Here is a 12,525-nt window from a genome sequence, read left to right on the forward strand (position 1 = left end):
AAAATGTTTATCTTAAAAAGTCTAGCATGTCGAAAAAAGTCAAAACAATGTCACCGTATTGTGTGTTGAAAAAGTCAAAAAAAAGTCATAGTATTGTATGTCAAAAATGAGTAAGTCATAACAAAGTCATAGTATAGTATATCATAACAATTTGATATAAATACCATAAGGTTAGCCTGTTTTAAAATGAATTGTGTGTATTTCATCAGATTATTTGTATTGGCAGGCATAAGGCTAATACTATTTATATATCTGCAATACTATCAAATTATTTCGATTCAAATGTTGAAATAAACCACAACTATATTCTAGCTCATTGTCTAACACCACTCAATAACGTTATAAATCAAAAACCATGGCATCAATAAGCACATTTTTTGTGTCCCCTAGAGACAGTTTCTGCAGAGCTACTTGCATATACAGTATATTACATATATATACATATTTGGTTGTGTTTTTGTAGTGAAAATGTTTTTTTTAATGTGCTTGTGTTTTGTTTTTTGCATGGCTTTTCTTAATCTTTAGTTCGTTGAGCTCTCAGGGCTACTGTAGTTATTGGCCCAAAGTAAAAAACTAGTAATCTGTCAAATCTGTCTGTTTTTGAGAGGCAAAACATGAGCTGCAGCTCTTACTTTGGCCTGCAGGTCCTCTGAGCTGTTGGCGTCCATGTAGAGTTCCAGCAGTTTGGTCAAGAGGTTAGCTGTGGCCACCGCCTTAGCGTGCTCAGGGGTGTGATGACCTATCTGGCCGATGGACCAGGCTGTGGCCGCCTTGATGTGAGGCTCATGCTCCTCGGACAGACACAAGGCCAGCTGGGACACCCCCTGTGGGACAGGAAGACACACAGCATGATAGGGCTGGTTCAGTCAATATGACCTATATACTGGACCTAGTCTGTGGGTTTAAGGAGGGGAATCACAAGAGAGATTACCACCTTGGAGAGAATGACAGCCATGGCGAGGCTCTCGCTGTGAGCTGCCACATATCCCAGCATCATGATCCCAGGCAACCGCAGGTTTCCACAGCAATCGCCCAGATTGTCTATCACAGCTCCCATGGCACCACAATTCACAATCACCTGGGACAGCTGGAAACACAGACACGGATTACTTTTGTGTCCAGACATGCACGTCGGTGCCCACAAGTGTGAGAGAGTGCCGTACCTCCGGTGTGTGCTTCACCACCTCCCTCATCAGAGTGGTGACGTTCTTCTTGACATACTCATCTGGGTCTTTGAGGCAGGCCATCGCTGCAGGGAAGATCTCAGCCTCTATCACCATCTCTGCCAGGCTGACCGAGTGTTTGCTGATCTGACTGAGGGCTGATAACACCTGCCTCTGAATGGAGACCAAAATGATGTCTGAATTATTTCCGGAGCTCATGCATTTTTTTGTAAATTCAATCACAAGCTTCATGTCCAGCATCTACGCTGAAATCTCACTGTTATTTATTAGATACCTGGTTCTTTTGAGCTACACTTGGAGGTTACATTTATTCAATTTAATTAAATTGACTATGTAGTTTTTTTTTAAGTTGAAAAAAATCTACCTGCAGTTAATGCTAATATTCTTTAAATTAAAAAAAATCAAGATGCCACTTTTTGCTCAAATGTCACCACTTTTTCAGGTTTCCAAGGCTGATAGAAACCTGACTTCTTGTATGGCTGTTTTGCTTACAAGATCTGTAATGCACACACAATTTAGATTTTCTATTCCACCACGTAATGTTTTGTCAGAAATGTTGAGTTACTAAGATGGTAATTTGTCCTCATAGTAAAATGTTCGTCTGTGATGGAGAATGTTTCCTGACATTCTGCATTTCAATAAAAATGTTTTGAAGATTTCTTTCTAAATCCCAATTCATCCACAATTGGATCACAACGCATTGCATGAAATGCTCATAGGGCAAGATGTTTGTTAAAAAGGTGAATAAAAGGGCAACAAGACAAATAGATGGAGAATGGAGAATAACATTGAGCCCAATAGAATCATAAAATAAATAAAATATATATATATATAGTTAGACGTACGTCTATAGCTTGAGTACATTTTTTGAACAGAACATTTTTCACAAATATGCATTTAAGGGTTCTGCTATAATCATTCATTCCTATTATGTGAGTCTTTTGAGCTCTCCTACCTTCAGTTTGGCGTCTGGGTTGAGGATCATCAGTGCCAGATGTGCAATGGCTCCATTCTCCACCACAGTCTCGGCAAGTTCAGGTGTGTGCTTGGAGATGTCGCTGAGGGTGGAAGCTGCGATGCGTTTGAGGGCCATCACAGGCTCCAGAAGACACAACACCAGCAGGGGGACCGCACCCGCATCCACGACCGACTGAGACAACACTGCACAGCAATAGAGAGGTGTGAAACATGGACACAAACACACACAAAGGTAAAGGATGTAGTGCCAGTGCAAGGAGAGAATGCTGGCAAAGGATGGAAATCATAGAAATCTAAGCATGTCAGTGTGTGTTCCTTACATGCATTATGTCGTGCGATGTAGCCCAGAGCCCAGGCAGCAGCCTCCTTCACCCCGGGGTCAAACTCCTCCAGGCTGAGAACCAGGGCATCAACTCCCCCGCAGTCCACCACAGCCTGGGACAGCTCAGGGGAGTGTTTGGCAACTGCACGCAGCACAAACGCTGCTGCCTTCTTACAGAACCTCTGAATACAAACACACACACACATCCATTGTCATGGCCCAAATTAAGGTATAAACCAACATTAGACTTCCATTGTGAATGAGATACTAGGCAGCTGTAGTGTTCCATGAGTTGATGACAAATATCCAAGTAGAGCCTGGAATGAGATTTGATATTTATCCCCTGTGTTGTAAAAAAAAAAACAGTTTGATTCAATCACCTCATGTATCCTCGTCCTTGTGTTTTGTTCTCATATACTTTAATTCCTCATTGTTTGGGGTTCCATACCTACTGCATGTGTAAGAATAGGAATAATTGCAAAAGTCAACAAATTATTTTCTTTCAAAAACAACTTTCTTTTCTTTTCCAGTCAATAGAAACACTGGGCTTTTCATATTTGTGTGTTGTCAACCCACTGTAAACAGCTGTAAAGCCACATCAGACATTGTGATTTTGTTTCCTAAAGGTTCCGATGGAGATTTTTCGCTAAAGTGCAACAAAATTCTTCTTATCATATTTGACATAAAACGTTGAAAAATGTAACCTGAATTGTGTGCAATGTTATGCTTATAAGAGACTGCAATATCCAATTAATAACAAGAGCTAAACCCTGTGTGTCTTCTCTGAAAGAGCTGAGAGGCAGGAAGAGAGAAAACAAAGGCCTGGTTGCTCTCATGGTAAAGGGCTCTTAGGTTCTGAAGTAGCCCCCAGGCGAGCTGCCAAGTAGCCCAAAACCCACTCTAACATCCAGGGGGCTGACCCTGAGGGCCTGCAGGGCCTCCTTCCTCTCTCTTTCTCAGACAAACACGCACACACACACACACACACACACACAAACACACCAGCCTCTAAAGGGCGGAGACGGAGCATTGGACAACCTGTCTCTATGAAACTATAGCACTTGTGTTACCAAAGGATGAGATACTGACATTCTGCGAGACCAGAGAGTGGACCAGCTGGGGCAGGATGTCTTCCTTCACCACGGCCGTGGCCAGGTCATCGCTGTGGTCTGCCAGGCGGCCCAGAGCCAAAGCTGCCGTCTGCTGGATGCTGGGGACCACATCCAGCAGGAGGGGACGCAGCATGGACATCACACCTGCAGGAGAAGAGAGCAGTTAACACTTGGAATAGCAAAGCTAAAGCTAACACGGTCCACTGGTTATAATCCAGCGTTGGTTTCTTACCAGCATTTTGAAGGATTTCTATGTTTTGTGGTCTGGCTGCCAGATCAGCGACAGCTTGCACAAACTGCATCCTTGATTTCTGATACTGCTCAAAAACTGCAAAACACAAACAGACAGAAAGACAGTTTGACTTTAAGCTGCATAATTATTTTTATGAACCAAAACAGCTGGTGGATCTAACCTTGAATGATCTGTCGTTGAGTCATTGTCACCCTGATGGAAAAACGCCTCCTCCTAAAGAGTTATTATTTATTTTAATGACTTTATCACAGGATTCAATGCAGCGTTTCTCCTGGCCGTCTCCAGGTTTGAGTTGGGTGGTGTTGTTGGTAAGTGTTGGCGTGGCAACAGACAGGAAGCAGAATGTCGCTCCGGTCGAAGATCGTCTCGTGTAAAGATGACTCACCCTGCCACTTTCGCAATCCGCCTTTTTTTAGCCTGCACAGCATGGCATTGTGCTCATTTCTTTCTTTTCAACTTCTGCTGGCCTTGCCTGCTCGAGGAGTTTGTCCTCAGATGAGCTGCCTGTACGAGTTCTTCTTGTTGCTCTTTGTAAATCCAGTATTTAAAAAGTGACATGGCCAAAATAAAGCTTATTATTATTATTATTATTAAGCCGTTATAAAATGTGGGCTCATTGAAATGTGATCACTCCAAACCCTCCTTCTCTCGGTTGGTGTTTGCGTGGGTCTAATTGTGCTGTCTAGCCTGCAGATGACAGAAAAGAAAAGGCGATGATAACAATATGTGAAGGAATTTCAACAAAAGTAGGCCTATGAATAGAAATAAGTCCAATCGGGCAAACAGACATGGTCATGTTATCCTACAACTCAATGGCTGAAATAAAGTCTATTTTAGATAATCCGACCCAGGACTTATTTATTACTAAGCCTATATTATTATTTCAAAGGTAACACATGTTATGCAGCCTAATTAACAAACAATTCAACGTATTTTAAAATCCACTAACATAAACCTAAAAGGTGTCTTTGTAATTAGATCATACTCACGTTTTTTCACACCAGATGTAGCCTATAAATGCAGTGCGTTTTCGATTCCGTTTGAGGTCATGTTTTTACCGGAGGGATCATTTTCATATTTAATTACAACAGTAGTTGTACCATCACTCAGTTAAAGAATAGATCTGTGTACTAAATCCAAATGAGCAACATTTTCGTTTGTATTGCTCTATAAGTCGACGTTATGAGGTAAGGAAGATGTTCTGTGAGAGAATAGGCTAAAATGTAAACACGTGTTTCCAATCTGATATCATTCTTTCATCTGTCCATCCGTTTGATAAAGGCCTTTTCTTAAACTCTGCTGCCTTTTATTTATTTTGGCCAATGTTTAGGTTTTATTGGAAAGCTAGATTTTATTAGCCCAACACATATTTTTGAGTGGTTTAAACATTAACTCACAACTGTGCGTAGGTTATTTCTTTTATATTATCAATTCAACTTTGAAAAAAATAATTTTGAAAGAAAATTTTGAAAGAAAAATAGTTAATCAAAACTTTTTTTTGTTTTACCATTGGTCAGCCTACTTTAAGCGTCCAAGATATGCTTAAATTGTGACGATGAGCGTTACTTGACAATGAAAATCACACTGAAATTCAGTTCAGCAACATAAAATAATGAATTGTTGCCTCGTAAAGAAATGAAACAAAGTCCATTTTAATTTCCCATTAAAACAGCTGCATTTCAGTGCAGTAAATGCAATTACTCATGCGATAAATCAATATAAAACAAAAAAAGGCTTCAATCTTCATTGAATGCATTCAGAAACATGATTGGATCACGGGCCAGACCTCTTAGCTGCATAGCTGGCCTCCTTTTAACCGAGTTATCTACATCACTGCTGATTCACAAAGACATCTGGCGCTTTGCACCTTCTGCCCATTTGAATTATTCCTTTATTTGGTTGCTTTTAATGCAAAACACCAGACTGACTCGTGATCTTCCATCACACAGAGAAAATCGTTCTTCAGTAAGTGTAAAATGTTTTATTTAGATGTTTTATACTGTGCAACAGTAACAATACAATAGGTTGTCCATACAATCGAGCGATATACAAATACGGAAAACACGGGAGACATCAAAACATTTGCCATTGAGCATGACATGGAGCTGAACAGGAGCCCACGTCATTCCCGTAGAACAAAGGGGGATATGAGAATAACACCATCGCTGATTAAATATGCATTTTGTTTATATTTACACGTGGATTCTCTAAAACTGCTTAAAACGCGTTAAAGACGTGGTGGATAAGCAATCTGATTCCACTGCAGCTACAAGAAACTGATTTTTTTTTCCAGTAAAAGGCAATTTAAAGTTGTTTTTTCCCCTCCATGTCTTCCATGAAGCCAACAGCGCCATACACACGTATATGTTCCCTTCAGATGGAACAAGATCGATGTCTGAAACACTTCCAAAAAACCCGTCGAAACGAGACTTCTGGGGTAAACACGCAGAATCCTCTTTTATCAAAGAAACAGAGTTATCATGAGCATGCATGTTTAAACAGACCGTTTCAAAATATCCCAACACACATGAAATAAATCATGATAAACACGTTGAATCTGAAAAATGTAGAGGAAAATATAAAAGTCTATCTTCAGTCACTTCTGTAAAATAAAGATGCAGCTTTAAAATGGGATAAATGCTTGTCCATCTCTTTTCCAACTTTCTTTTTTTTTTGTCATCATCAACATCTGCTTTCATAGGCTATTAAAAACATTCCCATCCTCCCCGACTTGCTCATTCCTCTTATTTTGAAATGTATCTGATTCCACTACGTTTAAACTTACATGTGATGCCATAATATTTAGAACAACAAATGGAGAGAGAGAGAGAAAAAGAGATAACATTGTCTACACAATGGAACTATGTTGGCATGAAAACAGTAGGCCTATTAGCTGAGCGGGTGTCTGGCGTTGACTGGTCGGGTCCGGAGTCCCGCGTCATCCGGAGGAGGTCGACGAGCCGTTCAGCGAAACATTCCGGGCCTTGCTGCCGCCGCTACCGCTGCCGAACTGAGTGAAGGACCGACTGGGTGTCGGAGGAGGAGGGGCGGCGGCAGCCGGGGTCCCGTTGACTTTAATGGGGCCGTGCGGGAGCTGGGGGTGCGGGGACTGCGCAGGCGTGCCGGGGCTCGGCAGCGACGAGGACGTGGACGGAGCCCCGGCGGGACTTCCAGCTTTGTCGCTGGCAGAATCGCTCTCGGGACCGGATCTGCTCGCGCTGTTCTGGCCTTCCTGCTGCGCGTGGCTCACCTTCATTTTCTTGCAGTTGGGTCGGACTCTGTACTTCAGCGGCAACGGGCCGTTCTGCGAGGAAGGGTTGAATAAAGAGATAATGAACTATAAGAACTGTTGAATTAAAACCAGAAACACAGCCTCCTTCACACGTTTAAAGATGTCTCGAACCCTTAATTGGTCTACAACTAAATTAACTCCAAACGAATTTGTCCAAACAACCTATTTCAAAATACTGTCTGCTCAGATGCATTCGTTTCTTGCATCCATGATCAAAATATTTTCAGGATAAGCACTTCTCCTTCGCCTAATAACAATAGTAAAACATATATATTCAGGTCAGTTATATTTTTTCATTCCACAGGAAATAGCCTCCATGTGGGCCTACAAGCCAAATTAAGATTTTAAAATGTATATAAAATTGTCCCTGAACCCATCCAACGACCTCCTGTCTGACTGCATTTAATGTAAAAAAAAAATATATTTATTTTTTATTTTTTTTAAATTGACCACATTAGTGTCAGCACCACCAAACATGGGGAGGAAACTCAGTGCAGTGCCTATAGCCTATTGGATTTAACTTAAATCACAATATGTGACCTTCCAGTTATTAATGAGTAAATTAATTCAATACACTCATTTGAAGAATAACATTGTTCGTCTTAGTCATTATTTTTAAGTAATTTGACATGGCATAAAAAAATAAATGTATTTAAATGTTTGCTCCAGCTGATAAGCGAAAATATAGCAAAATGTATTTGATAATGTAGAGGACTTTAATTAATACAATATCATACATTACTGGGCAAAATAAGATGATTTGATTTACGATTGTTAGTTAGACGCCATCAACGTGGATAAACAAACTGAAATCAAGTCTATTTTGACCAAAAACATCCCTTACTCTTCTCCAAGTGTAGATATATGCGATATCCATTAAAGTGTAGTAATCTTTCAGAGGTTCGTCTTCATACATGACTTCAACCTAGACAGAAAAAGAGAAAAGTACATTTTAATAAAAAATGAACTAAATCTGCATTTAAATAAGATTTCAAAATAAGCCACATAATATCACAATTCCCTTTGACAGAAAACAATATATTCACATAGTTTCTATGTCCAATTTATATAGCCCAAAATGTATAAATAAATAAATAATCAATTAATCGATACATACCTGGTAGGCATTCGGGATGTCCATTTTGCTGCGCAGAAACTTCCTCAGATGCATGACTGTCATGGCTGCTGGACACTGCAGGTACCTTTTGTTAGCCACCTGCACATTATGCAAACATTCCAAAGTCATACATAAGACAATATATTTGAATAGAAATTGATTTAGAATGACTAGGCATCTAAATCATTACAGACCGGTCCACCTTAAAAGCTGAAAAACAATTAGCAAAACAACTTGAAGCCTTTCAGAGGAAACAATGTTTGGTTCAAATGTGTCAGATGTCACAACAGAGATGGACAAGTAAATACTCAGTTGCAGCCTTAAAAAAAAAAAAAAAAAAAGTTGTCTGCAGTACCTTTTATTATTGTTTTGTTAAATGTTAACAAGAAAAAACACTGGCAGAGAAGAGAATGTGGCAAAAATCAACTCACCATATTTTGATCTTTAGACTGCTTGTCCTCCAGTGAACCTCCCAGTCTGCAAATAATTAAAATAGAAAATATGAATACTTTGCAGCTATGCGACACTTGTTTGTGTGCCAACATCATATCTACATTCAATAAAACAAATTGATTATTCACAATAAATAACAGGCTATTTAATAATCAAAAACATATAATTTAGTTATATTTGACACACACAGTACTTGTGGCTTATTACTCATGTCAACAGCCCTTATAAAGTTGTAAAATTACAATGACAAATAATTCTTGAAATAATTTCAGTAAGGCTGAAACAGTGAGAGACAATCAATTACATTTCTATCAGTGCCTTCCATGTATTTAATAAGACTGCATAAGTGATATCCAGTAATGATTTTAGGACAAAGGCAACTTTCTTAACCTGGAGAAAATGTGTGTCGAGGACCCAACTTAGCAGGATATGACTCTCTTGGATATCTATCATGGAGGACAGGAAAAACTAAGCTTGGAGGATAAAGGACCCTCTGCGTTCTGATGAAGATTACCAGAAGTGTTGATCGGTCTCGCAACACTCAAGTTGGATCTGATCAATTAGAATGTAGTATCTTATCTGAGACAATACGTCAAAATCTGAACAAGAGCTGATCAAATACATGACAATATGTATCAAATGCTTTCCTTAAGCATATTATGATGTTATAATTAAGACATTTCTTGCCACTGTAACTGAATTAAATAATCAGTGTATTACTCTGTCAAGAACTACATTAAAAAAAATGAAGCATTCATAATTATTGGAACAAAACCAAACAACAAAAGCCGACCTGCAGTGATCAAAGAACTCAATAGAGAGGCTGATGATCTCATCATCTGTAATAATCCTCTTGTCCTCGTCTGCCACCTCTCCACGGTCCTCATTGGATCCATTAGAGGCTGTCGGAAATCACAGAAAGATTAAGTAAAAAAAAAAAACGGAAAATTAAGTAAAGAACAAAAAGAGTCAAAATATAACTTGGAACATTGGCCTGCAGCAACGCGCCAACCGGAGGGAAATTATTTCATTTCATCCAAAACTTAGGAAATGAAATAATAAAGATATACGTGCTTTCTAACTCACCATCTACGGGATGCTCCGCATAAAAGTCTCTCCTCCTCTTCATTTCATCTGAGGACATTCAGGAAGAAAAGCAATTACAAGCCGGTTCACGTTCAGTTCTAACACAGAAATAAGTCTAATTCTTAAATAACACAGAATCAGAATAGTGGTATATGGAAAAATGACCAACATTTGGTAGCATTACATCATGGGTCATTTCAATACAGCAAAAACAGCCTGTGCTTCACAACCAGCCAAACATTTTACACCCATCTCATCATAATACTCGTCCTTATAGGAGGGAAATATATGAGACATGGCAGTAAAACAACATGGAGTTTTAGCCTCACTTGTTTCGAGAGGTTTGATCAACAGCGTACAGAATGACACCAAACAAAAGCAGCACATGACAAAGTCACCACAAAAAAACAGCTGTGATGACGACAACAGATCTCAGCCACCCCGGCACCACATTTATAACAGATTATAAACATATTGAAAATATAAATATGTGTAACTCTTCTTTTGTCGGTAAGGGGGGTAGGATACATTGTTATGTCTTCACTTCTCATTTGCAGAAGTGGTAATACAGTTGTTGGTGGTGTCCCAACACTGCCGACTATATGAAACCACTGATCAAAGTGAAGCTATGGGTGCAGATACAGAGACAGAAAGTAAACACGCGTTAGATCTAGACATGGTTTGACCGTCACGCTCTTACTTTTGAAGAGGCCGGGGACCAGCTTGTACACAATGTCCTGTAGAGTTTTGTCAGACCTAGAAAGAGGAAGAGAACCTTCAGTCGAGTCATTAAGAAACTGGAAACCTCAACATTTGCAGTTGAAACCTTATAAAGAAAACCTGATACAAATGGTTTGAATTGTTCCGATGAAGAGAAATAACAGCATAGTACGGTAAACATATGGTTAAAGTATGGTTCCTTGTTTGTAAATGCGTCGCTTAACATATACATTCATACTCAATTCTTGCATAGCAGCACATATATATACACACAGCCTGCATGTGACACACAGATATTCAATAGAGATCCATGAGTGGTATTCAATGCTGTGAAAAATCTCATATATTATGTAAGAGTGTTCCTTGTGTCTTTGAAAGCAATCACTTGCTGATCGAGCTGTTCAGCGCACAAATGGGAAAAACACAAAGGGCAAGAAAGAGGAAACAACGCATGATGTAGCTGCCAAACATTACCGATAAAAATGAAATTAAATAAAGTCTTAATATATTGAAAGAATATTAAAAGTATACTGAGGTGCATAAATTCACAAAAAACTCATTAATTGTTTCATCTGCAAAACTTGTATCATAAGGAAAGATTCATTTGCTTGAATAATAAAGAAAATCTATATTCAAAAACAATAAAAAAAGATGCAAAAATCCAAGTAACCACATGTTCTCACCTAATGTTGAGCAGAGGCTTCGTTTTATGCACTTGTACGTCACAGATGGGACAGTATTTGCTGGCTTCCAGATAGCGCACAATGCACATTTTGCAAACTGCAAAAAAAGACGAAAAAAAAGTCAACATGTCATCTGAAAGGACATCCTGAATGTACACTGTAAGCTACATCTGGTTTAAGGATTTGTTGAAGAGACCTCTCATTTGCAGCATTAACAGTGTCAGTGTGTGTGTGCAGGGAAACCTGCAAGAAAGCCTCCTGTAGGCTAGAACTTGATGCAATGTATTCTCATCAGCGTGCACAACTCCATGTTAACATTTCCCGCCTATACACAACATTGTTTTTGTCAGCTTACTCACATGAGTGAAGGCATTCAATGATGGTCGTTGCGTCTATGAAATATCCTCCGCACAGGACGCACATGAGATGAGGATTGAGCTCGGTAATCTTTATCCTGGTCGTCCGATGCATGTTGAGAGAGGGGGGACAACAATCCTGCGTGGGGGAAAAAAAAAAAAAAAAAAAAAAATAAAAAAAGCGCAAGTCAAAACAACGCATGCATGGCCGGAGAGGAGACATCAGAGGGCAACGCGGACCATTTGGAGAGGAAAAAAGGTCGCTGTTTGTTTGATTGTGTTAAGGAAACATCATCTTTTATGCTAATCAAATAATAACCAAAGGGGAAGGAGCTGCGCGGCAGATTGATGGGCAGCAGCGCCACAGAGTCACCTGACCGAGGCGCAGTGAATATTCATAAATCAATCACTTTGAGATCAATGCAGCCGTGCGCTCCTCTCCGTCGCTTCATCTTAAATCAACATGGTTGAACACATGGCAACATCAGAGGAACAGTGCCGTGCAGGTCGAACCGCAGACGGGCTTTTAGTTCAAAAAGGTTTACTCGGCTCCGGCGGAAACAGGGCATCGATGGGACAGAATAATCTGGGTTTCATGGACGTGTTCTGCCATATCTGACGAGTCGGATAATCTGATGTTAAATACGTATGCGGCACGTGATTGCGCATCAACAACAGAAACTGCAGTTTTATATTAGAAGCAGAAATCTATAGTCTTGTAGGCTAATAAGTATAAAAACAAATCGGACCAATGAAGCATCAAATGTAGGCTGAATAAATTGGGCATCTCGTCTGATATCGTACTTCTCTATAAAAATGTACACATTTAGTGGCCACTCCACTTTATAACAGGACGTTTACCCAAAATTGAGAAATTCTGGTGGAAAAGATAGGTACGGGGATCTGTGGCGCTTTGGGCTGAGTGTTGGTGAGCGGGAGGAGACACTGCGTCAGGTGTGCCACACGGGT

The 12,525-nt window shown here is 39.8% G+C and overlaps 2 protein-coding genes across 2 annotated transcripts in view; both read right to left on the reverse strand.

Moving 5' to 3' along the window:
* spag6 (sperm associated antigen 6) overlaps positions 1-6,419 on the reverse strand; it is a 9,608-nt gene extending 3,189 nt beyond the window's left edge. Inside the window, exons 1-8 of the mRNA XM_031850043.1 lie at positions 4,010-6,419; positions 3,829-3,924; positions 3,574-3,740; positions 2,483-2,666; positions 2,140-2,345; positions 1,164-1,337; positions 935-1,087; positions 633-824 (exon numbers count right to left, since the gene is read on the reverse strand). Of these exons, the coding sequence (XP_031705903.1) occupies positions 633-824; positions 935-1,087; positions 1,164-1,337; positions 2,140-2,345; positions 2,483-2,666; positions 3,574-3,740; positions 3,829-3,924; positions 4,010-4,034 (1,197 nt within the window). The 5' untranslated portion in view covers positions 4,035-6,419. The remainder of the gene's footprint in view (positions 1-632; positions 825-934; positions 1,088-1,163; positions 1,338-2,139; positions 2,346-2,482; positions 2,667-3,573; positions 3,741-3,828; positions 3,925-4,009) is intronic.
* Positions 6,420-6,514: 95 nt separating this feature from the next.
* bmi1a (bmi1 polycomb ring finger oncogene 1a) overlaps positions 6,515-12,525 on the reverse strand; it is a 10,211-nt gene continuing 4,200 nt past the window's right edge. Inside the window, exons 2-10 of the mRNA XM_031850049.1 lie at positions 11,560-11,695; positions 11,201-11,297; positions 10,498-10,553; positions 9,798-9,845; positions 9,505-9,613; positions 8,690-8,735; positions 8,259-8,357; positions 7,986-8,066; positions 6,515-7,153 (exon numbers count right to left, since the gene is read on the reverse strand). Coding sequence (XP_031705909.1) covers positions 6,788-7,153; positions 7,986-8,066; positions 8,259-8,357; positions 8,690-8,735; positions 9,505-9,613; positions 9,798-9,845; positions 10,498-10,553; positions 11,201-11,297; positions 11,560-11,671 — 1,014 coding nt within the window. The 5' untranslated portion in view covers positions 11,672-11,695 and the 3' untranslated portion in view covers positions 6,515-6,787. The remainder of the gene's footprint in view (positions 7,154-7,985; positions 8,067-8,258; positions 8,358-8,689; positions 8,736-9,504; positions 9,614-9,797; positions 9,846-10,497; positions 10,554-11,200; positions 11,298-11,559; positions 11,696-12,525) is intronic.

Source organism: Anarrhichthys ocellatus, unplaced genomic scaffold (genome assembly GCF_004355925.1).
Source record: "Anarrhichthys ocellatus isolate YVR2014 unplaced genomic scaffold, GSC_Weel_1.0 scaffold10, whole genome shotgun sequence".
Taxonomy (NCBI): Eukaryota; Metazoa; Chordata; class Actinopteri; order Perciformes; family Anarhichadidae; genus Anarrhichthys; species Anarrhichthys ocellatus.